The sequence below is a fragment of the Falco punctatus genome (assembly GCF_963210335.1).
Source record: "Falco punctatus genome assembly, chromosome: 10".
NCBI classification, from domain to species: Eukaryota; Metazoa; Chordata; class Aves; order Falconiformes; family Falconidae; genus Falco; species Falco punctatus.
In genome coordinates this window covers 22,821,831-22,847,259 of record NC_137590.1, presented here as the reverse complement: position 1 = coordinate 22,847,259, position 25,429 = coordinate 22,821,831, and the positions used below count along the sequence as shown (strand labels likewise).

The following is a 25,429-nucleotide window of genomic DNA, read 5'->3' as shown; positions in this document are numbered from 1 at the left end:
TTCATAGGTCCTGGCTAAATGCCGCTCCCTCCACATACTCAGCAGGTAACTCTAGCACTTTGAACTTACAGTGGAAGTACAAAGCAGGTTTCTTTCTTGCTTTGATTTCCTCTACCCATGTCACCTCCTTCAGTGTTAATCACAGTAGTGACCACATTAACTAGGTCATCACCCTTCTACCAATTGCAGAAAGCACACTTCCACCTGATAAAAAAGTTGGATTTCTGTTGGTACATGGTGACTCAGCACATTGCGGCACCTAATTAAAACACGACTCATTGTGACAGGCTGGTTGTAGCCACAGTCACTTGCTATTTTCACATGAGTGCACAGCAACAATAATATAATGAAAAAGCATTGAGCCACGTATTGCTTACCATAAAACACACAGGATCTTGTTGTTCCCTTACTCAAAACATGAGATTTTTTTACATAGAAATTTGGAGAAAAATCCCTTCATGATGATGTATCAGACTGTCTATATAAAAAAAAAAAAAAAAATAGGTAGAGTGCTGGGATGTTTTATCTTTTCCCAAGGAAACACCCCTGGCACACCCCACAGCATCACTTCTCCTTGTTTCTCTGGCCTGAACTTCCACACACCAGCTTCAGTGGAGCTAAGTGGCAGGAACCATCACTGACAGAGCACCCTGAGTTCTTGGCTGAGACTGGAGGAATAATTCTTGAAATGTTCATGCAGTGTGGCATCAACACAAATATCCTTCTTCCCAGCACAATGCTCTGTTGGCTGTCATGTGCCCCTTCACACTCTGCAGCATCTTGGGAGGATGTTCGGGAGGCAAATGAGTCTCACTTAGAGCTGAGAAACTGAAACCCATGCAAGGCAGCCACTGTTCCCACAGAAGTGGAAGTGTGACCTGGCACCTAGGATTGGGTGTTTGGTACTACTGCCACGTTACCTCCTGCACTGCTTCTGAGCAAGCCAAAAAACCTGTCATGACACAGAGGCAATCCTATGTGAAAGGGGAAAGCAAGGGAATCCTTCCTGACTGCCATGCACTTAGAGCAGCATAAAGTCCAGACAGCTGCATGGAAATTTCCCAGCCCACCTACTCCAGCGGTTTGTTTGGGGTTTTTTACCCGGTTCTTTGTTACAGAAATGTTGAAGTCTTGGCCCCATCTCTGAAATTAACAGTACAATTTCCATCAATAGAGACGGAGCCAGGATTTTGTCTGAATAATACAGATACCACAACCAGAAAACAGGCTTAGCTGTAGCAATAGTGTTTGCTGACACTCTACCAGCGGGCTAATGTCAACAGAAAAGTTTATTTAAGAGAATCTAATAGTAAAACTGGCTGTTATGATGAGGTTGTAACATGGCAGAGAATCCAGCTATCAGTTTCCCCTGCTAAAACCTTCTGTCTGGACTATTTTTATTCCTTTTTGAAAACTGATTAAAAGAGCCAGCAAGCATGCAGAGCGTACTTCTTGAACACTGGCTTCTTAATTTGTTGCACCGAGCACTAGCCAAGAATAATTAGTGAAAGTCATCAGCATAGGAGACACACGGAACTAGGAGCCCTCCGAGACAGAACTTTTCCACCGAGGCTTTTCACTGCTGAGGAGGGTACGGTTCAGATGTGCTAGCAACATCAAGCATTTCAAACCTACTGTGGTATGGAAGGGACAACATACCAGAAAGGCTCATTTATTTAATACCTCTTGACTACAGAAGTAGTTGTGATGTTCCCTACATCTTTCAGTACCAAAACTGAAATGCTGAATAGTGCTGGATGTTTGGAACACCCAAGGTCAAAGCTAAGTCAGTCAGTAATTTAAATACAAATGTGGTTCTGACTAGCTAACAGCACCCGTTTGCTGAGGAGTTGAAAAAAAGAATTCAGAAGCATCATACCCTAACTACATGTTTCAGACTGACTCATTTCTGACTGAGAAAGCATAGTCACAAATTATTGCACAGGAATGTGCATATGTGCCTTCCAAAAATTGATATGGCTGCTGAATTTCACATCCTACTCATCTCCCAGCAGATTTCTCAGTATGCGTACTTACATAAAAAAACCCTTCCTGAGCTGCATCTGAATGATGTAAGTGCTGGGTAGAGACAACTGATTATTTAAAACCAGAATAAGATTTAATTTAGCTATTCCTTTTTAAGGACACCAAGACTATGCCGCAGAGTTGTTGTGACCACCCTGCGCCCGCAGGAAGACAGACAAGAAATAGTAGCTGTGGCTTAATGAGGTTACAACGGAATTTAAACATTGTGGAAATTATTTTGTTATCGTTCCTACAGTAACGATCACCATCTTACCATCTGTTTAGGGAAGGAAGGATTATCATGTCTAAATGAGCCCTTTGTGAGGGCTGCCTTGGCCCACTCTTGGTACAGTTCTTTGCCACACCTGCCATGAGGAACCCCAACCCCATCCCGTGTCTCGCAGCTGTGTGTTGCTCTAAACCTTCCAGTTAGAAGCTGGGCTCTCAGATTGCAGGAGCTGCCATTCGTACAGTCATGCTGACCTCAATGTATTTTCAGTGCCACATTTAAGGTGTTTTCAGAAACACTGGTTTTCTTTTCATTTTGAACATTTTGAGAAACATTAGACAAGATTTGTTACAGAGCCCACACTTGCAAAACAGACATGAAATGTGCAGACTTCAGATGTTGGGATATAATTTCTTCCACATCTTGCTATTCTTTTCCACTGTTCTACCAGGGGAAGGGGGTAAATACTTTTCTACTCCTGTAAGTCAATGTATTTTACACCAGTTTGATTGAGATGTCCAGGTTCAAAACATTTCTTCTATTTCAGTGCTCCCTACAGTTCTTTGAATAGGATGAACACAGATTTATTTTTAGAAAGACCCTTTAAGCTGGGTAGATGAAGACACTGAGAAAATCAGATGCCTTACCTATTTTTCCTATTTTTACCAGCCAAATCTTGGTGCACCTCTTCATTTACTGCAGAAGATAAATGAGTTAAGAGTTCTGAAGGGTAGCTACAATTTCTGTTCATGGGGAATGCCAAGTGTGTTCCCAGCTTTGTCAATGTCTCACAAGCGATCATGCTACTTGTAAAACTTACTTGGCTTTGGATGAAGTTGTAACCCCAAATAAACTTTATTATCATTTACCCCAGGCCTCAGTGGCAGAAAGGTTTAAACTCCAAGAGCAAAGCTTGAATGCACCTGAATGCTTTCGTAATACATAAATATGCCCTATATCCTGCATAGCAACAGCACCTTCCTTTGCCTTCCTCCCCCTCTCCTCCCTTTTCTCACTTTCCTTTTGTACCACTTTCTTCTCCATTTTTCTTAATGCTTCATTCTTCCTTTTGATACCTAAGTAAGGTATCTCACCTCAGTAACCAGCACAGTGGTAGTAGCATAATACATAATTTACATAATTACACCTTGCTTGTTTTGGTCTTTTTTTTTTTTCATATAGACACGATCTTTTTATTCATATCATATGTTTCTTTAATTTGATTACTGCTATTGCATCTCTTAATTTATCATTTCAAAGTTACAAAGGAAATGACCTACCAAGTCTAGCAGGTGATCCTGTTCCCAGAGAAGTTCTGCTAACACAATGTAGCAGGAGAGGTAACATGTGCTGATGCTGTCAATTGAGAACAAGTCATAAACTTGAATCCAGATTCTCTGTGATTTAATTCAAAGCCCTGCACTGGTGCCAAAACTGAGTTTTAAGAAAGATTAAAATATGCAAAGCTATCTACAAACAGTAAGACTTCACCGGTCCCTCGGAAAAGCTTTAGCTGTGCCATATTTTCCAATACATGCGCTCAACGCTATCTGAGTGTACATGTGAACCACTCGCGCTGCGTGTGAAAACTGCGTGTGTGACTGACTGAGAACTTGAGAAGTCACCTCAGGCCCTGGCATCGCAAGAATGAAAACTGTATCCCGAGAACGAAGGGAAAAGCTGCCTGGCTGGAAATGAATGTGTGTTAATATCCTGTTTGCACCGTACGTAAAGGAAGGTGAAAGTCCTGGGTCTGTTACACTGAACTGTGGTCTTCTAACATAAGGAATCTGCAAAGTTCAGTTCCCTCATAGGCTCTCACACATCTGTGCCATCTCGCTCCATGTGTGCTGCCTACAGCACATCCAGAGCTCAGTACAGGTTTTCCTTGGTAATTTATTCTTAAGAAAATGCAGGAAGACAGAAGAGACAGTCACACTGTGATTATCAAGTGGAAGACGGTAGTCAGATTGAGGCTTTCTTCAATAATCTGAGTAAGAAACCTGTAAAGTTACAATTGGAGGAAACATACACACAACATCCAAATATCCTGCAATGAGTTGCAGGAAGCTGTAGGAATAATTTTCTCCATGAGACTCTGGGCATTTAACTTCTAATACTTCAGCTCCTCTCTGAATTCTTGAGATTTCAAAAGCAAGTTGACAGCACATTAAAAATAAACACTGCTTTATTTGCCAGATTTAGATCTTATTAAATGTAAATATATGTTAGCTGAACACAATGTTTACAAAATTTATTCCAACATTAGTGTATCCTATATATCAGCAACATACATAGAAAACAACGCCACTGAGATCGCATGACGCTACAAGTCAAAACGAGCCAGTACACAGAGAACAGTAGGAAAGTCCATCTATTTTCACTCCGTTCTGTTGTCTCAAACTGACAGTATTACATAAAAAAGGAAAAGCAGACTAACAAAATCTTCTAGAAAAAAACAGCATAGCATCTTAAGAGTAGCACTCTTATTTTGCAGTCATTTGCTTAGAACATACCACACTAAATCTTTCCAAGGTAAAATTACTAAATTTTAATTGGGGAAAAAAAAATAAAATCCCTGATTTTATTACACTTGAAAGGCCAATTTTCTTTTTGTAATTCTAATGAAGCAATCTACTCTTGCTTACAGTAGTTCCAACCCAGAACTATCTTCACTTTGGTTAAAGGACACTTTCAGATACTTATATTAAACAGATCAAAATCAAAGTATTACAAGAATAAGCACGTCCTCAAACTGACCAGTCCATTTCTCTTATTTTTGCCACTTTCCAAGAACACTTCAGAGAATGAGTATGCATGTGAACCATTATCATCCTAATCATACCAATAATCTCTTGTGAAAATACTGCTTAATGACAAATAAAGCAAACTATTATGTAAAGCGGTGTTACTTATTTTGTTATGTGACATTAGCTTTTAATATGAAACACATTCTCTTTTCAACAGTTTCTATATACAAAGTGCAATGATATATTTTTAAGATATATATATTTCTTTTCAAATAAGCTGATCCCAGATTTTTTCCACTTTCTATTGTATGATACATTTGCAGAACATCTGTTTGTATAGCAAAGTACAAAGTGATCTCAAAAAATAAGTTTGAAGGAAGCAAGAAGTAGGGGTCAAAACATAACTGAAATTCAGAGTATGCATGGGGAGCTTCTGCACATCAATGCCGTATCCCCAACTAAGGTATTTCCTTGTTTTCCTCCATCTTGCTGTTATATAGCATTGTTCATTCACAACACAACTGTTTTGCTGACATCTTTTCAAGTGTAGTGTATTAGGACACTTTATTACAGGACCTGAAGAAACTAACATTCTGTAAGCAGAAATAGTGCATCTAATGCTGAATTTTCCGATCGGTTTTCAGCTTCAATTAGATTGTACATTTTGCATAGAAACGTCACTTTGCATCACATGACTTTACTGTTTGAAGCAACTGCTTGCATTGTTAACAGCAGCAAAACCATAATATCTAAATTAGTTTAGTTAACAGTATATGTGTAAGAAAGAAGCAGCACAGTGCTTGCATTGTGTTAATTCTGGTGTTGCACAAACAATTATGGTGACTGATACTCTTCTTTGGCTTATACATTAAGCAGCAGAGCTAATTTATTTAAACATGTGTTCCTCCAATTAATCCATTACTTCAAATATATCCGAATATTCAAAAACACGGTCAGTTCATCACAAACATGGATTGCCAACAGGCTTGATTTACCAACCAAACTTACAGAATGAAGCTGAATAACTTACAGTAATGAGAAATGTACATCTGCCTCAACTCCTTGACTGGCAGCCAAACCATGCGATGTTTGTTCGAGGTAGGCACTTCAATATTGAAACTTTTGCTAATAATGACAGTTCTACTCAAGACATAGGTTTTAAACTCTGTTACAACATTAAGGTTACTAGCCAAGTATTCCAAGATGTAGGCTAGGTGTGCAAAAACAGGACACAAGAACCTTAAGTTGTGGATTCAGTAAACAGTACATCATTTGGCTGATACGGAATACAAATATATTTTTTGTATGTGTGTGTGTATACTTGCAAGGAAGTATAACTTTCAAAGTGCAAATATAGTAAAATTTCTAAACTCTCCAGCTAGTGTACTTCAGCATGAAAGAGCTCAATAGCCTGGTACAACTTCATCTAAGCAGTCCGGGTACGCTCTGCTCTCCACGAACAGTTTGCATACCACTAAAACAAAAGCGTGCCAGGGCAGGCACCGTTTGGCTAACACTGTACAGCTCCACGCGCAGGTTCACAGTATCACAGTGCCTGCGAGCACGCCTTGGAAACATGCATTTCCCCATAGTGATCGTTTTCACATCTTTTGCCAAATGCAAATAAACAAGGCACTAAGCATGGAAGTGTTGATATGTTTTAAATATACAGCAAAATCATAAAAATGCCTAATGCTTCAAATTATAAAATGAGGGCACATTCATTAACAGCTGATAGCTACTTTGCACAAGTAGTTATTATATATTTATAAACTTGGTAATTTTGTAGAAAAGCCCCATGACAAAACAGACAAAAAAAATCCTTCTTAAAAAGAAAGAAACACCCCAGAATGAAAACAAAACTCCCAGGATCCTATGTATAAGGACAGTAACAACGTAAACACAGATTATTTGGCATGCTTAAAATCTTCTGATTACAAATCCAGGTACAAACCATCCTGCTAGATCAACCAGTGTGGCGGTCCAGCTCCCAAGGCACTGCACCACACCACAGTGTGCAGCAAGTACAGCCACACAGCTTCAGCCCTTTGGTGGCACTCACAGAGAAACCACACAAAGAGTAGCTTTGGCCAAAACTAGTATCAAGCACTACCTTCCAATGGCAGGTTTTGAGATTGAGAAATAAATAAACTATATTTCTCCAAATTGTATACATCTTTTTTAAAAAAAATTGCAATTAGATGATTCCACAATACTTGCATTTAAAGAGCAAACTCTTTGGCAGATGAGATCTTTATGAAAACAAATTATGAAGTTCTTTTCCTTTGTTAGTATGTATTAACCAAATTCTGTGGCTATAAACAATTCCAAGTGGAATTAAGTCAGTATATTTTTTAAAATCAATTCCTTCTAAAAAAGTGTATAGAAGTTCAAAGCTGCAAACAAATGTTTCATAAGACATACCGGACAAAAAAAGCCCCAAACCCTTGTATCTGGAGTGTTCTCCTATTTAAATGATCATGTCATAAAAATAATAATTCTAAGCATTTTCCACAGCAGGAGTCCTCTATGTTATCCTTTTCATTCAGCTGGGATACAGCCTGGAGCTTTGCATTTAGCAAGAGGGGGAGGGCTTGGTGGTAATGACCTTATATCCTGTCAGCCCTTTGAAGGTAACATTCCCCGTAGCTGGAATCCAAATTCTAGTATTACAAGATTACACAGTATTAAAGTGGTGGGTAAATAGAAAACAGTGCTGAAGTCATACAGTTAAGTAGACTTATTAAACCTAGAATGCTCAGTAAGACTTCTAAAGAAAAGTCTAAAATCTTTGGACTGAAAGCAAAGATTTGAAACCATCCTATAGCTTTCAAGATGATGCATACTGAGCAAATCACAGATAAAAAAGCTGAACCAAGTTAAATCCCAAACAGCTGGGTTTTCTTCAACTACATCGCTCTGGATAACTCCATTCTCCCTTCTGTGGCGATGAACTCTTTTTCCGTGGCTCCTTTATCACCTTGACACAGTCTTTCCTTCAGTTTTTCAAGTTCATACTCATGCAGGATTTTCTGTGTTAAATATTTCTCACGTTTTATTTTTGCTTTTACGTCTGCAGGGACATCAGGAATCATCCATGCTACAAAGAATTTGACGATGAATACAACGTGCTGGGGGGGGGAAATAAAAAAAGGGGAAGACAGGGGAAATGTAACAGCTCATTACCAAATTAAACACCTATTGTTTTATCTAACACAAACCAGATCACAAACAGAACACATTGCACTTATCTGTCCTGGAACAACACGTAACAAACTAATGTGTATCTGGTATGTGCATGAAGACTAAAACACTTCCTTTCACGCAGAAACTTTAATTCCAAACCATTTATGAATTAGCAAACCCAGGAGGAAAGGCTCTGAATCATTAACATCACTTTCTGATACCTCTGTGTGATTTCTTAGAGAATTCACACAGCTGTGCTGTAACGCTCAGCTATTCAAAAATGGTAAGATACAGTAGGAAAAGTGAAGAGCACTTTAGCAACTCCCTTTTCCCTTCAGAACTTGCAAGCCAGTGGCTTAATACTGAAGTGCTCGTTACCCAAATAACTGATTCAGCTATTTTTGGCCAATATGCATCGCTGTAAAACGCTTTCCGGATTTTGAATAGAGTCATCTCACATACAGCTTTTTAATGAAACCAGTAGGAGTGAAAGCACTACTCTTGGTGGTTCATGTCTCTCCCATCTGCATAAAGACCTTTTTTATTATGCTGTTTCGTTTCGATCAAATTTAGCAGTCTCCTCAGCTGTTTTCACGGTTCTTACTCTGAGGTTAACTCCCTAAAGTTAAACGACTTAGTTACAGTAACCACTTAGGACACAAATACTTGGTATTACTTAGGGAAGAAACTATGTTATACTCTCAGCAATTCTGTTTTCTGTAACATTAGCGACTACCTAGAGAAACTACAAGGAACATACCTCCATAATAATGATAAAAGCCAGTTTTGCAGCAAGAATGTGCCAGAACTGCATGGTGTGTAAGTATTTCCTCTCATGGTCCGGAGGATATCGATAGTCTCTGTACCTGTTGGACAGAACAACATGCAAAGGTGAAACGTCACATTCAGTCTGAGACAGACTACAAGCTCAGTGACACTTACAGGCAAATACAGCTGTCACTTAAAGAACCTTTTCATCTTGTTTTTAATGGTCTGTTTCTTTTGGCAGAAAAAGGTTGCCTCTCAATTTGTTTCCATCCTATGTTTAAGCAAACACCCTCATGTTCACAGCAACAGAGTGGAAAGGAGGATGCGTGAGGAGTGAAATTTTGTACATAGGTTACTTTTTTTTTTCAGGCAATGATCACATCATACAGGACAGACTGATGGAATGTATCACACAGCAATGGGCAAGTGCTGAATAAATGTGACACACATTGACAGTTTATACACTGGACAGATGCAGGGTTTAATGGAAGGACAGTCTTGAGTACGTGTTCTACACTTAAAGGTACGAGTAGGATAAAGACTCCTGGGGCTTTAAAGATAATACATCATACAAATGTAGCTGCTTCTTAAAGTGTTGGAGATTTTTCCTTTGGATCATTTGTTTTGGGAATATTTTTTTTCATGAAATCAATTTTTTTTTTACCACGGACTTCTCCAAAGTTCTTTTGCAATTATTCTAGAACCTCCAATGCTTCTTCTAGCAAGAAAGGGCTATTTTTTTAATGAAAGCAGGATAGCCCAGATCCTTGGTGTTATTTAGCACAACAACAACAACTGATTTTAGATACTATCTCTCATTTTCAGCTTTGGAATCTAAACATCCCCTTAATGACACTTCTTGGTCCACTTAGGCATTACAGCCTAAACCCCTTTGAAAATATAGGCTGAAGTTTGCAACTTTAGGGACATAAATCTCCTCCATCACTCAAAGATTAATAGTTTGATTAAGTAAAAAAGCAAAACCAAACAAAAAGACATTAGCAATGAGAGTCTCAAACAACAAAAAAGTGATTTTTATTACTGGCATGACCTCTTACCATCTCAAGCGCTGGCTTGTTAATAGCTTAAATATTACCTCTCACACTTTAGAATGATGAGAACAACTTAATTTAATTTGTAGTACACTAAGATCTGCCTTGATTTCTTATGCTGTATTCTAAACAAAGTGGTAAAATATTTATTATTACACCAACACCAACCTGCATATGACAAAGTTTTCCGGATTCATTTTAGGCTTGTTTCTGTATGGAAAATCTGAGATTTGAAACACTGACAAACTATTGTTTATGTATCCAGACATAGGTGAGTCTTCACTTTCATAATAAGCATAGTAGTAAACTAAACGAGGAATCATATCTGATGTGAATGCAACAATAAAAGCCTGAAAAAAAATCAGAGAAAGAGATTAAGGAAATGGTGCACAAAACTTGTGAGCAGATTCATAAAGAGACTTTGGTACCGTGACACTGTGGCATAACCCAGGATCTTTTAAGCAAGGGTGAGCAGCACGATTCGGGCACTTGACCTTGGTAACAATGCTGACTTGCAGCCTCTGCTGCAAACACCAGCACTCAGTGAACAAAATACGTGAATGGCCCTTACAAGGGGCACCTAACACCAAAGATCGCCTCACACCAAATTGCCTTTTACCTGTGATAATGGCATTCCTTCATGAAAGGGGGGACATGGCTTTGAGTTCTTGTGAGAAAGGATCAACTCAAATCCAGTGTGCGATCACTTTAAGAAAGAAGGGGCACCATGTTCTCTGGCTGTATTTAAAAAGGAAACTTGGCTACCAGCACGTTTTGCCAGGAAACCTGAGACACTGAAGATGCTCAGGCACCTTGCTCACTAGGCAAGCGAAGTGGGTTTGTTGCCTCAGATACTTGCCGATCTGATACTGCTAAATATTCTACACTAAAAAGAGGCAAGTCTTTTGCTCAGCAGTCTACATTATACTTAAGATGAAATACCAGCATAGCATTTAGTTTCCAGTGTATAAAAAGCACTCTGAGACACTGCCCCCACACAGGGGCATCCAGAAGCAGAATTCCCACAGAACAGGCCTCATAGCGACAAGACAGAAATGTCATCTGGCTGGCAGAATTAATCCACCTCTCCTGTCCCCTACGGTCCCCTCTGGGCAATCAAGTGTGCTTCATCAGACTAAGCTTCAGACCGGCTTGTGCCATTCCAAAATGCTGGAAAACACAGACAAGTGAATGAAAGATTACTGTCCAGTGAAATGTGGACTGGGAGCTGCGTGTCGTCCACACATGGACAGGCTGAATCACCCAAAGGTTACTCTACAGAGATATGGTCAAACCTTGTGATAACGTGAATGCTACTGATGGAGAAAAAGCATCAGCTGATTTTTAAATCTGCAAATTCCGAGTACACGGAAGAATCAAAATTGATGTAGCACAGTTAAGGTACTTACATTAGTGACAACAGACAAGATGGCCATTCCATTCAGGATCTCCTGCCAAACTCCTATGCTGTGCGCTTTTGCAGCCACCGGTCTCCTGTACTGAGTGGTTAATTTCCAGGAGTCTACTCGAATCTCCAGGATATTATTCATCAGAGCAAGAAGGGGAGCCAGGGGAAAGGACGCCACAAAGAGCGTAATGAATCCAAACTGAATGACTGCAAGGGAGAAAAGAGAAGTGCCAAAATCTGCCCCTACAAAAGTACCCTCAGGATGCCAATGAAACACGCAAGTTGCCTCTAGCAGACTATGGGCAAACTTCTGCCAGGCTGCACAAGTCACCTCCAGCCCTGGCATGCGCTAAGTGGTGACTTGTCCCCGACCCGAGACTTTAGTCTCTTAGGGCTGCCATCCTGCACCACCCAAGGGACATCTGGGTCCTGTCAGACGATGCTGCCAGCAGTGCTGGATACTAATTCTTTCACGGTGCTGCAGTTCTCTCACGAATGGCACTAACTGCAGGGGAACTGGAATGTACTCATACATCACATTTCTGCATTATGACAGGAACAAAACCAGGCTATTTTTCCTCTCCTGCAGTTTGTACAGCGCAAGCCTGTTCTCCTTTTACTTACCAGCTACGCTCCTAAATGAAAAAGAGGAACTACTTTTACTTCTATGACAACCTTACCTCCACCTACTGTTAATGCTTCAGTCAAAATATTAATACCAATTCCGTATTCAATAGTTCCACTGGGGAGCCTTAACATTAGTTTAAGAATTGCAAATAGAATACACGAATGATCTCTTTAGTGGGATGAAATGTTTCTGGGTACAGAATGTGACAGTACTCGGTGCAGAGCCAATACTGCCACTATATTTTAAAGATAGGAAATAGAACATCTTGTCTGGTTTAGGCAGTGAATAAAAATAAATTCCCATACACCAGTCATCAGCTCTTCCATGATTTCAGTGATGAGTTCTTCATCTTAGACAAGCAACAAAATTCCTGTTAGCTTGGCAGCCCCAGGACACTGCTGGAGCATACTGCTTCAGTGCTGACTGAGGAAGAGTAAGGACATCTATTAACAGGCATGGCTGACAACACTGATTGAGTGTATTAATTTTGTAAGATCCCAGCCCTGTATGAACTACCATGTTCGAAGTGACAATAATAAAACTCCACACCTCTAGGCAATCTAGAACATTTAAAATTATTTCTGTAGAAATAATACAACACAAAAATCCACTTCTCCACAAATTTTGTCCTTGTAATGGACAAATACTATTTTATAGGGTTTAGTGTCTTTTAGATTTAGTTTGGATTCAGTTTCTAGTTTTAGTTTCTCAGGTTTTGTAAACTCATTCCATACGCTGACGTGTTCACATTACCTTTGACAAATCCTATTCTGTTACCCGTGCTCCCTCTGCTGGTCTGCAGGGCTGCAGCAAGGCACTACGCAGTGCAAACCTAAAACTCAGCGGATTCTCCCTGATCCAGTTTGTAGATCTCATATCTGCAGTACCCATCCTTACAGCCTATTTGGCACCCATCCCATACTTACAATTTCCACTGACATCAGCTGAGAATATGCCTGGGAACAAGAACAGAACAGACACCGAGACAGCTGGCTGCACCAAGAATAATGTTCCCTGTTTAAACAAGGGAAACAAACAGTCTTTGCAGCGTTTCTGTGAAATTCTCTGCAGTCGAAGATGCAAAGGCAGCTTTTTTTGTTTTGTTTTGTTCTTAATCAGGCTGACCTATTTAATGATTTCCAGCAGTTAACTGTCTACTGTTTACCAGATGAAAGTGATGGCATCAACCCATAACAATTAATTGAGAAGCTTTTTTTTTTTTTTAGTGTCAGCACACACCGTCTTGTCCTCAATTCCAAATGTGTATTTTTAAACTTACCCATTTCTAGATATTCATAGAACAGTCCTAAGGCTCCAAATATCTGCAAATCATGGTCTTGCTCCCAGCGACTGTATAAATTTTCTGGATTATTTCTGGCTTTCCGACGACCCCACCAGTTACAAATCCAGCTGTATATGCAGAAAAAAGTTAAAAATGAGAGAAGCAGACCAAGTAGCCCTTTCTCTAAGCAAGCTCCTTGCAGCAACATGCTTTTACAAGCATGGCTTTCATAAAAAGAAGCCAAAAGCCTCTACAAAATGACTCTACTCAGAATTTGTGCTTGATTTACAGGGGGTTTTTCTTAGCCTCTTCATATGGCAATAATTTTGGTGGAACTCCAGGAAAAAAGGAGAGTTTACCACCTCTGGAAGAAGAGGCAGGCAACACAGAATATAGCAGGCAACTATAAGGATGTTGTGAGGTTATGCAGGGTGAAGGTTAGAGAGGTGAAAGCCCAGCTAGAACTCAGGCTGGCCACTGCTGTGAAAAAAACCCAAAAGGCGTTTTTACAAATACAGCAGCAACCAAAAGAGGGCCAAGGATAATGTGCATCCCTTATTGGATGTGGTGGGGAACTTTGCCACAAAGGATGAGGAAAAGACTGAGGAACTTAAAGCTTTCTCTGCCTGTCTTTAACAGACCAGCTTCTCTCTGGGTACTCGGCCCCCCGAGCTGGAAGATGGGGACGAGGAGCAGAATGAAGCCCCCACCGTCCAGGAGGAAACGGTCAGTGCCCGGCTGCTCCACTTGGACACGCACAAGTCCACGGGGCTGGATGGGATCCACCCGAGGGCACCGAGGGAGCTGGCAGAAAAGCTCGCCAAGTTGCCCTCCCTCATTTATCAGCATTCTTGGCTAACCGGGGAGGTCCCAAAAGACGGGAGGTCAGCCCATGTGACACCCATCTACAGGGAGGATCCCAGGAACTACAGGCCTCGGTGCGGGGAAGATGACAGAGCAGATCACCCTGAGCACCGTCACGCGCCATGTGCGGGTGGATAAGGCCCTGCCAGCGCGGGGTGGTGAAAGGCAGGTCCTGCCTGATGAGCCTGATCTCCTTCAACGACAAGGCGACCCGCTGAGCAGGTGAGGGGAGGCCGCGCGTGCTGCCCACCCGGAGCCCAGCGGAGCCTTTGGCCCGTCTCCCCCAGCACCCCCTGTGCCAGCGGCTGCTGCCGGCCGGGCGGGCGAGCTCTGCGCTGGGGTCAAAGCTGCCCGGGCGGCCGAGCCCAAAGCGCGGGGGTGGATGGAGCCACCTCCCGGGGGCGCCGGGCACACGGGGTGTTCCCAGGGCTCCGTGCTGGGGCCAGCCCTGTGCCATGGCTCTGCCCACGGCCTGGGCCAGGGGGGCAGCGCCCTCAGCCAGCTGCAGGGGACCCCGGCCGGGGATGGGGCACAAGGCTGGGGGGGCGGCGGGGGGGCTGGGCAGGCTGGGCCCATGGGCCGAGGCCAATGGCACCAGGTTCAACCCAGCTCTGTGACCAGTTGGACTTGGTGGTCTTAAAGGTCTTTTCCTACTGAAATGATTCTATGATTCTGCTTGTTACCACTCATCCCAAGAATTTCTTTTGTCTATAACACGGGCATCTTGCTGTAAGGGATAACTTACGGTACAATGGCCTCTTGGATATTTCCCCAGATCTGTTTGCCAGCCATGACTATGGTAAGCTGTGTCGTCAGTTCTATCAAACAGCCCGCAGGATCGCACTGGCAGAGACAAATTGGGGGTTAACAGACAGGAATAATGGACACTACCCACATAAACTATATTCCACTACTGTATAAATTAAAAAAAAGAGTTCTTCAAACTTACTAGGACAGTACTTAATTTTCATCTGGACTACCAACTAAGATATCCTCTCAGGAAGGCTGTTATAGAAGGGCTTTCAGTGCTCAACGTGCTTGATAAAACACACACCAAAACGTAATGGCCACTTAAAAGACAGTGTAATGTAATTCAGAGATGCTTCAGGCTGACCACTGTGCAGATACACAAAGACGGCGCAGCAGCATCTGCGTGCAGCAGCCACCCTGCAGCCCCAGCAAGGTGAATCTATGGCGCTCATTCAGCTCAACACCAGATCAACCCGGACCTACCAAGCACCCAAGCTCTCTATTCATACCCGTACACCAGAGGTATTCAAATACCAGCCAGTATCTGGTCTCTGCTGTTTGCTGACAACACTAAAGTTTCAACTCTTTCTTGAATCCATCTTAAGAATTTAGCAGCCAGACCAGTATTAGGAGATAACCTACGAGCAAGTGCACTGCATTACTTCCTTGTGTTTTGCATTAAGTTTTTCCCGTACTACTGACTCCCAGGCAACACTTCACATTAAGTCCTGCATTTCATCTCTGTGACAACAGCACAATTAGCAATGAGATGAGGAAAAAAGCAAAAGCTTACAGATGTGCCTTTTATCACACCATTTCTCTTCTCACACAGCTAATGAAGACACCCAAAAGCCAGAGACCATTTCCATTTACATTAGCTTTCTTCAACCTAGGGGATCACTTTCAAGACTTATGGCAAGATCCATTGGTATTTCCGGAGAACTGAGGGCAAGAAAAGCTTTACAATTTTTCACCCTTATGACTGACAGCCACAGATTTTCTTGTGCACAGATTTGCTGGTGCTTCCTTGACTAGCAACAGCAGGAAGAATCCTTGGAAGCCCCTCCATGAGCCTCAGGACAGCCAGCTGAGGTCCAGCTCATTCCAGACCAAACCTGCAGCTGGCAATTTAGGACTGGGCAGGTTGGAGGGGATAAAGAGTTTAACTAGTTTATTATAATTCAATCAACCGTAATCGACAAAGTCCTACCTCTTCATTTCGCCAGCGATTAAACATGTATGTGTAGGCACCTGGGTAACCAACAAACTTCCCTTTGAAAAAGGCAACGTAGAAGCAGGATGAATAGTAGTTGACGAACTGGAACAAAAACATTTTCATCGTGAGCCTGTTCTCGTACTCCATGTGAGTTCTGGGAATCTCTGTAACAGTAATTTTGTTTTCCTTTACTGTCTTTAGAAGGATACAAATTCATAAATACTCATCATGCACTGTGCCCTTATATCCCAAAGAAAAAGAAAACACCTACAAACATTTGAGCAGATGGTGTTCCTGCTCTCAGATACCCTACCCTTAATTTACAATGCAATTCTCCGAGTAGGCAGGCAAATGAAATTAATTCTTGAAACTTTTATAAGCTCCAGTTTTCCCTTCTTTGTACTGTCCACTAGCACTTGTCTATCCCCAAATCTTCTGCTATTTTAGCAGATCCAAGATGAATCTCAAAGAGTAACTAGCAGGGTCTCCTGGAGTATGAAAATTTCACTGTTGACAATGCACATCATAAAAGATTTTTTTCTTTGTGGTACAGAAGTATGTTATAGTATTGATTTTTTCAATATGCTGTTTGTGTGTAACATTGAAATCAGCAGAAAATGGATGGGCCCTGTGCCCCTAAAAGATCAGGCTCGTCAAGGGGGGAAGAACAGGGAAGGATACAGGCATCTCAACAGTACTGAACATCATCACCAACATCATCATTCAGCACTTTTGCTAAGGGTTTTGCTGCCTTCGTAATCACATTCTCCACAATGTTTACATTTTTAAAAGGTAGCAGGAAGCCCTAAGCACCGTACTGATAAAATGTCCTGTTACATGGTAACATATAACCAAGTCAAGCTGGGAAAAGGGGGAAGAAAATACACCTCAAGTATTCCAGGACCCTCTGATTTGGTCATGACCTGGCAGACGTGCTGAATTCACCTGCCCTACAGTAAAGTTATTTTATATATACGAGTAAACTAACGTTTCCAAGCTTGGTGTAAGTTTTCATGACAGAAGAAAGTACATTATTTGCTGGGAACCTAACATGACTGCACTATAGAGGAGGCACCACTCAGGTGAGGCAGTCTGCCTAGGTTGTAGTTCATTAAAACATCTTTATTGTCAGTGAGCTGTTCAAAAGTTTCTGTCAGACAGACAGACAGTTCAGAGCACTGGAGGTAGGTTACACCTGCATGTCTGAAAGCAAAATCTGGCCTAGCATTTCTAAGGAATTCAAGTATGAACAGAGTTTGAACTTTTCATGTCATTGAACTCCTGCCATTTCACGCCCTGGCCCCAAGCACATCTCAAGCCTGAGCCAGGCGCGGCTGCCGGGGCCGCCAGGGGAGCGCAGCAGCCCCCCGACATAAAACCTACTGTCCCTCGGTGACGAGAACTCCAGAAATCAATCCTCCACACTTGCAAGCAGCAAAACAACACTGCTGCACCTTCATGCTTATAATTCGTGCTCTTGAAGAAGATTAAAAAAAAATGATGATTTTCTGTTTGGTTTTGGTTTTGCTAGGGGGAATTTTACTTATTACTTGTTCTGTCTTTCTCCAGTCTAATTTGGCCAAGTGAGATAAGCAATACAGATCTCCAAGATAGGAGATGGTCCATGATAAATCAAAATAAACCCAGCGCAACATCCCATTAAGTGTCTGCAAGAAACACCTTTCAATTCTTGATTCCACTTGTAAGACCTCAAAAAAAAAAAATATCACCCAACCATTTTTATGACAGCTGTACAAGCTACAAATACTTAATACTCTCAGCTCTCCCTGCCCTCAAGCTAAATATTCTGTGATTATTTCTTTCTATAAAGCACCTGCAGGGACTTGTACATCTAAATCATTAAGGGCAAACAAAATCAAATACTGCAGAAGAGCTCTAGGGAAGGGTATTTCCAGCAAGCAAGCAACATCAAAACATAAAATCTGCTACAAAAAAAGTAATAGATCTTTCTGGGCCTGCCTGCTGGCTCCTCCAGCTCTGGAGTGAGCCTACTGCAGGCAACGCTACCAACAGCGACAATAATGTATCTCATGCCCAACTTCTCAGCTTGCTCCATCTCTGTCTTCAACCTGTGTAACTCCAGATCTGTAAAGCCATAGCTAAGGGAAACGGCTCAGAAAAAAAAATGAAAAATGCACTGTCCTATCCCATCCCCCATCCTCCTATCTTCCCCCTTAAGCAAGATATTATTCTGTAGTCTTTTTTCTTGTAAAGATGGCTGTGAAAGCTGTGATAGATTAAAAAAAAAATACATCTTCAGGATTTCTAATTGAAATACTGCTAAATCAAGAGTTTGATCTTGCTTTAGTGGCTCTAATATATTAAAGACATGATAATTTTTAATTATGTTCAGAACTGTGGTTGTCTCTGTAGACTAGTTTGGATATAAGCAAACATACTAAGAGAAACCAGCTTGTGGTAACTATTGAAATGCAAGGAAAATGTTCAGTAGGGTCATGGATACAACTGAGTCACTGCTGCAAGCTACAGACTCAGTAGTCTACAGTCCTAGCGGTCCCATTGTGCCTGAGTTGAGAACCACGTAGTGCATCTCTAGATGGGTTCTCCCTGTAGTCATTCTTTAAAAGCTTAGTCTTCAAGTACACTGCTTACCCATATCAGTAATCCAGATGGCTATTCTCTCATATAAGAAATTCAGTATCATGATGATTACAAAATTCAGGCACGAGGCTGTGACTGAAGTTGCCAGCTGAGGGGTCAGCAATCCGCTGATGGGCTGTAAAGTCTGAGTGTTCTCCATGAGGCTGGCAAAGGCAGCGTACACTGCAAGACGGTACACAATCACAGCGATCATGCTAGCTATAATAAGAGACACCTAAGAAAACAACAGAGATTTGAAATACACTTAGCACTTAGTACAGCTACAAGCATGCAACATTTGAAAGAAGTTGTAAACCACCACGCTTTATACTTTCTAAATGTTATTCTTTATGGGTATGAGTTCAGCAGATCTGAAATGCAAAGTACACAAGCACATTAAACTCAATAAAATTATTTTGTTAACACAAGCAGAAGATCCAATGCCAACAGGAAAAAAAAAAAAAAGAAAAAAAAATAGTGCAGAAGGATACAGGCTCATAGAAATGGAGATGGAAGGGTGAAGTTAGTTTATATTGTCCACCCTGAAATTCACTCTGCAGATATTTCAACGGAGGAATGTATATATATTTAATGGTAGTTAATAATACTTTTTTCCCCTCTTTACTACAATTCTTTTCAGTATGGTTTGTTCAGCACATAACCCAGAGAAAGAATTCTTCCTATGCTAAAATGTCCAATCAAATTACTGATTAATAACATATTTCCAAGGTCTGGTCTTTTTTTTTTTTTTTTTTTTAATCTGAATTGAAGTGCATTTTGCATTACAGCAAAAAATCTGCAGGACAAAAATAAAAGCATGTGTTAATATCATTAATAAAACCAGTTTGTGTTAATGTCACAAGTGATGATCAGCAGCTCTGATAGATGTTAAAGTGATGATTCAAAAAGATGCTCACCCAGAACAACACTGTAGTTCCTGAGATGCAGAATCGCACAGCCTGGCTAGTTATAGGCAAGTAAGGCTCCATCTCCTGAAACAAGTCAAGCAAGCACAGCACAGTTCACAGATCCGTAATCTTATTTTAACATCAAGCAGCACACAGCGCGCTCATCAGCTGTGTGAAAGTGCCCACATCCATTCACAACCCCGCTCTCTAAAAGAGCAGACAAGACATGATTTTGAATGTGCTGGGGGTGGGAAATAAGGTCAGGACAGAAGTGGCCATAAAAATGCTAAACCTAAAGAAAGTACCTGGAAAGAATGGTTAAACCTTTGCAAAGATCAATCGGTAGCTGAAGGAAAAAGATCAACTTCTTCATCAGATGAGCAGGCCAGAACTGTTTCTGTAGTGCTAGGGCAGCTGCCATTCAGCTCTGAGTCCAAAACCAGACTCAATTTTAAGAAATTCTTCATGCTGAGGTTTCTTAAAATGATCATTTACTTGGATGTGCCATGCTTTTCCACACAGCCAGAGAGCCTTTTCCTCCACTCCTTCAATTTCATTTTTAATTGAAGAAATGGCTGTATTAGTTGCTGTTCTCTGCTACAGCATCAGGCAGCTAGGTCTTACCCAAGAAAGTATCCCCATATAGCACATGAACAACTTTCCATGTTCATGTAAAGTTCTCTTTTTCACAACCAATTCTAATTCCTAAAATATCAGATTACATGTGTTAAAAAAGGATTATTTAAGACCTAATGCTAGTGGAAGAAGACTCAGTAAAATATAATCTGAGTTTGATAAATCTTTGGGACAAGGCATTGTAGCATGCTTACACTTCTCTTGGACAAAGGGGCATCCATTACTACAGATGGGGGCAATATTAAGTATATTATCAATAAGTATATTGAACTAGAAAATGCTTGTTTCGACAACAGAAGATACGGAACCTGTAAAATGGTGTTGAAGGGAGTTTATTTTCTGTTGTACAGAAGTCCAGAATGTGCCAAACACACTGGTATAATGTGGTGTAATTGTGCTGAACACAGTTGCTGCCCTGAGCTGTACGTTTCTCCCTGGCACCACCATGCAGGTGCAGTTGTTCTACAAGCGTTGTTTCTTGATGGCAACACCCCTCAGTCAATCAGCATGCTCAGACCACCCTAATTTCGTTTGAAGTGTAACGTGCTATTCTCTCAGGAGAGACACACTGCCTGTATCTGCCTCAGTATACTTACTACACGCAATTACCAATACTGTAGTCTCAAGTCACAAGTTTTCTGATGATAACAGTTAAAGGCTCTATTAACAGACCTATAAAAACCAGCTGCAGATAAGACACGAGCATAGATATCAGATGGCTTTACAGAAGCTCATAACATTTTATCCCTGTTTTGTATTAACAAATAAGACATATATTCTGTATTAAGAACAAATGTTTCACGTATTCTAGGCTATTCAACAAGTTTTCTACTTTAGAACTGTAGGCACTAATGTGCAATGACAGGGCTCAAGTATAAATGGAATGCTTCATTATTTATGTAAATTACAATTGTACTGTAATCAGCAAAACCAGATTTTAGCCATGACCTAACCAGATATATTAGCACCACGAGCAAATGAGGTGTTAATTAAAGCCTCAAGATGGGCAATTTCTGTTTCAGTGCATGTAGAACTTTGAATCACAGCCACGAATAATGAGGAAATAATTTTAAGAGTGAAACAAAGCCAGCCTTGGGACGCAAGAAACTCAGTGACCTGTGTCCATATTACCTTATCAGTCTGCAGAACTAACTCATTTGGAAGCACTGTCCTTTCATGTGTTCAGTATTGCACATTAGATAATGAAAGGAAATTGCACTACCGTGTGGCTAACCTGTACGGTTTGCTGCAACTGCATATTGGTAAGGATCACTGCTAAACCCTGCCACACAAAAGCTTCTGAAAATCCACCAAGGTAATAAACTGATGTCTCATAAAATAAAGGATTGTACAGTCATTGCATTTTCATGGTAATTGTTGATGCCTGCTTAGAAAGCACAGAGCAGCGCAGTATCTCACTCTGAGGTAAGAAAAATGCACTAAGGTCCAATTTCTGTTTTCTAAATGAAGTCCAAATAAACCATTCTACCTAAGACATCTGCAAGAATTTTGAGAGACAAATCTTCTCCCTCAGGACAATTATACAAATACATCTAACCCAGGCCATCTTGGGCCGTGCCCTGCTCCAGCTGATTCCCCTCGCCAGACGGCAGGTTGTGGTCCATGCTGTACCTAACCACTGTCGGAGTCAGCCCATGACTTCCCCGTCCTGGCACCTTACCCTCTGCTGCAGCCCGGTACTTCAGAGCACACAGGGGCCGTGAACTGCCCGTGTCACTTCCCCCTGCTCCCTCCTTCAACTGCGGCAGAACCGCCGTGGTTCAGCTGGTTTTGGTCACTGTGCAGCCACATAAGAAAGGGGAGGTTTTGCACCTGAGCGTACACAGGGATGCAAGCTAGCAAATAACACACAACAGGCAGGTATCTGTTTTCAATTAGCAAAACTAGCTAATGAAAAATTGATTTACCTCAAACTGTTTTCCTGAGCATGCAGAAATCAGTATCTCAGCAGAGCTACATTCAAAATCATGGCTCACGGTTATCAAAGATCTCTGTGTAATCTGTACAGCGTACAAGTTACGGGTTTACGAAGAACTGCATTAACGCTGTATGTGCAGAAGGGGAAGGAGCGACAGAAAAACTGTTTCTCACAAGAGATACCATTACTGTATAGGTTTCCTGCTAATTAAGGAGACAAGCCCTGAAAGACAGGGCTACTCTTATATAACAATGACTCTCCCCATGTTCTGGCCAAGCTTGTATTTCTTTTCTGTTACCAAAGTGTACTTAATGACTAGTGAAAATAAGTCATTTATAGGATGAGGAAGACTGATTTAAAAATACATCAAATTGAGGTGGTAGATGTTGTATTGCAACGTAACCATCTGATACTTAAACTTGTCAAATAAATCCTACCTAAATTAAATTTAAAGACAGACAATTAATTCTAGTAAGTATTTATACAGAGCACTTAACAGAGTTAAATAGCGTGGTTAATTGTATCTCAATTAGATTTCAGACAAAGGGCTGCAGCAACCTTCATCTCTCTAGCATTCCCCAAAGCGGTTGTATCAGAAGTAAAAGCACAGCTAGTCCCACTATGGTATCTTCAGATCAAGACAACTGCTTCTGCATATGTTATATGCATATGCATATATATGTATAGGGATGAGAATGTGTGCTTTTAAAGGCGTGAAGATTTCAGAGACGGCTACCTTGAGACGTGAAGGACACTGTAAAGATGGTGTTAGCCAAGTGAAAGCTTCAAACTTTCCCTTTGTATTCCTGATTTAATGTATCAGTTTCCAATGGAAATTAAAAGCAGAGGATAACCGAAGTTATGCACACACCCCAGAGGCAAACCCCCCATTTCTCATTTATTCTGTGTCAAAAGCCTAGATAACAAAATACATCTGCAGAAGAGAGCCATGGGCCAAGAGGTGGGGCATGCCTGTCACCTGCAGGAGGCCATTGTGCTGATGGCCTCCACTCACTGCTACCTTCAGACTGGAAAGCAGGACACCCACCCCGCAATGGCTGCGCCAGGGTAAACAGACCCCTGGATTTACTGACGCTAGCACAGCTATGCTGCTTTCAGCAGGTGAAGTGTTTACCTCTGATGCCAGTCAAAGGGCACACACCTCAGCACTCATCAACTGGATGCCTTCAGCAAGAAAACCGTGTGTTACCAAATTCTGCTTTGATATTCAATGCAATCTGTTGTGTTCAGTGAGGGTGTGGTTGGCATCACGTTCTACACATTTCAGCCAAACTCCCTGCTGTCACAGACACTGCTCCGTGGAGATGGAAGAGCTGAGGGCCTGCCCTGCTCCAATGTAAACGCAGTATTGCTTAACGTGTGTCACACAAATCTTTACCTAGCCATGAGATACAGACTTGTTCCTGAGACAGAACTCACACATTACCAAAATTTCAGTGCACAATTACATTTGCATGCATGTCAAGCCAGCACGCTCGTTACCTGAGTTACAGGATTCTTCTTTTTTTGGGTACATTTTGCCTCATACTCAGGCCTCAGCTGGAGTTGTTGCTGTTCTTCTTCAAAATCAACCAAATCCCACTCATATTTCAGTCTAGCTTGGCGTCTCTTCCAAAACTCCAAGAAAAGCGTAACTGCAATATGTTACAACACAGTTAAGGGAGAAATTAACATGTTTACGAACCAAGTTAAACTTACTTCTGCACTGGCTTCTATTTTGTGGTCTATTGTTTACCCTCACAGTGTGACCCATCTGTTTTTGACTACCTATTAACAGCTCACAGCCAAGACCATAATATGGATTAAGTAACTTATTAGCTAACTGAACTTCCAAAGTGGATGACAAGAGAGATGCCAAGACAGGATACGAGCATTTCCATGGTTGCAACAACCATGTTCAATTACAGTTTAGCTACTTTTCATACGCAAATAGAAAAACGGAATTAACAAAGGAACGTGATAATTCAAGCAATTGCTTGTGTATAAACCTGTAACACATGGACAACTATTAAAATAAGCAGAAATGTTTTCAAGTAGTAAGTTTGAAGATTTCTGTTGCTTTTTGATGATTATTTGATATGACAGTCATTTTAAAGACAGCGAATATCTGATGCTTTTCATATGATCAAGAATGAGGCTGGCTTAAGGCATTTTTAAAACACTAGAGGGAACTATTTCATACATAAACCAAAAAACTATAAATGTTATAATACTATATAACATTTACAAAGCCCTCTATAAATTACTTTAACATGTAAACCTTTAGTAATCTGATTGTTCTTGTTTGAACTGGAGAGGCTTTACAGTTTTACACAAAGACAGGAAAGCTTATCTTCTGCAGTTCCAAAATCTTTTGCTGGTACTTCCTGAATGACTAATCCCTGTCACTCAAACACTAGTGCTTAAAACCAAGGAAACTTTAGTAAACAATCATACAACATCATCCGCTTTGATTTTTTTTTTTCTGAGAATTCTCCATGAAAAATGTTAGTAGCTAGATCATGCAACAAAAAATACACAAATAGATTTTCTATTAGCACACGGATGTCTGTGTGCTAACAAAGTAGCTATCGTCTAACCGAAGAGTTAATCAGGATATTTCACACAACTGGTATGAAACAGGATACAAGGTATTTCAAGAAATAAGAAACAATAACTACAATATCCTGCATCTATGAACCTTCGCAGACTTCGGGAACATGTATTCAAGACAGTACGATCTTAAGCCTGGACAAGTATCGCATGGAGTGAAACCATGCTCATAGACAGAGTCAGGAAATCCACCTATTTCTGCATCATCAAAACATACTACAATGTATGAACTTCTTTGGAATAAAAGCCAAATAATTCTCATTCTAAAAGCACTGCTAATAAAGTGGTAGTGACAGACCACCATCCAGTGAAAGGCCTCTGCTCCCTCACAGGGACACTGATAATGTGCAGGGCTTAGTAGAGAGGATTCTTATAAGGACTGCATAAGGTCAGACTGCTCCATCTTAGGTTACGAAGGAAAGGAACAAATGTTAGTAGTTGAGAGTATGCAATGCTATGATATCCTAGATATCTGCTGGGTTTTGTTTGGGCTTTTTTTTACTCTGTAAATTCTTATTATTTTTACTCTTTTATCACTTTTGCATCTGTGGCA

The 25,429-nt window shown here is 41.0% G+C and overlaps 1 protein-coding gene across 1 annotated transcript in view; it reads right to left on the bottom strand.

The window, feature by feature from the left end:
• Positions 1-4,424: 4,424 nt before the first annotated feature.
• Positions 4,425-25,429, bottom strand: part of ANO5 (anoctamin 5) — a 62,583-nt gene continuing 41,578 nt past the window's right edge. Inside the window, 10 exon segments of the mRNA XM_080405445.1 lie at positions 4,425-8,135; positions 8,951-9,056; positions 10,179-10,360; positions 11,420-11,625; positions 13,326-13,456; positions 14,938-15,035; positions 16,153-16,322; positions 18,793-19,015; positions 19,698-19,772; positions 23,767-23,918. Of these exon segments, the coding sequence (XP_080261571.1) occupies positions 7,914-8,135; positions 8,951-9,056; positions 10,179-10,360; positions 11,420-11,625; positions 13,326-13,456; positions 14,938-15,035; positions 16,153-16,322; positions 18,793-19,015; positions 19,698-19,772; positions 23,767-23,918 (1,565 nt within the window). The 3' untranslated portion in view covers positions 4,425-7,913.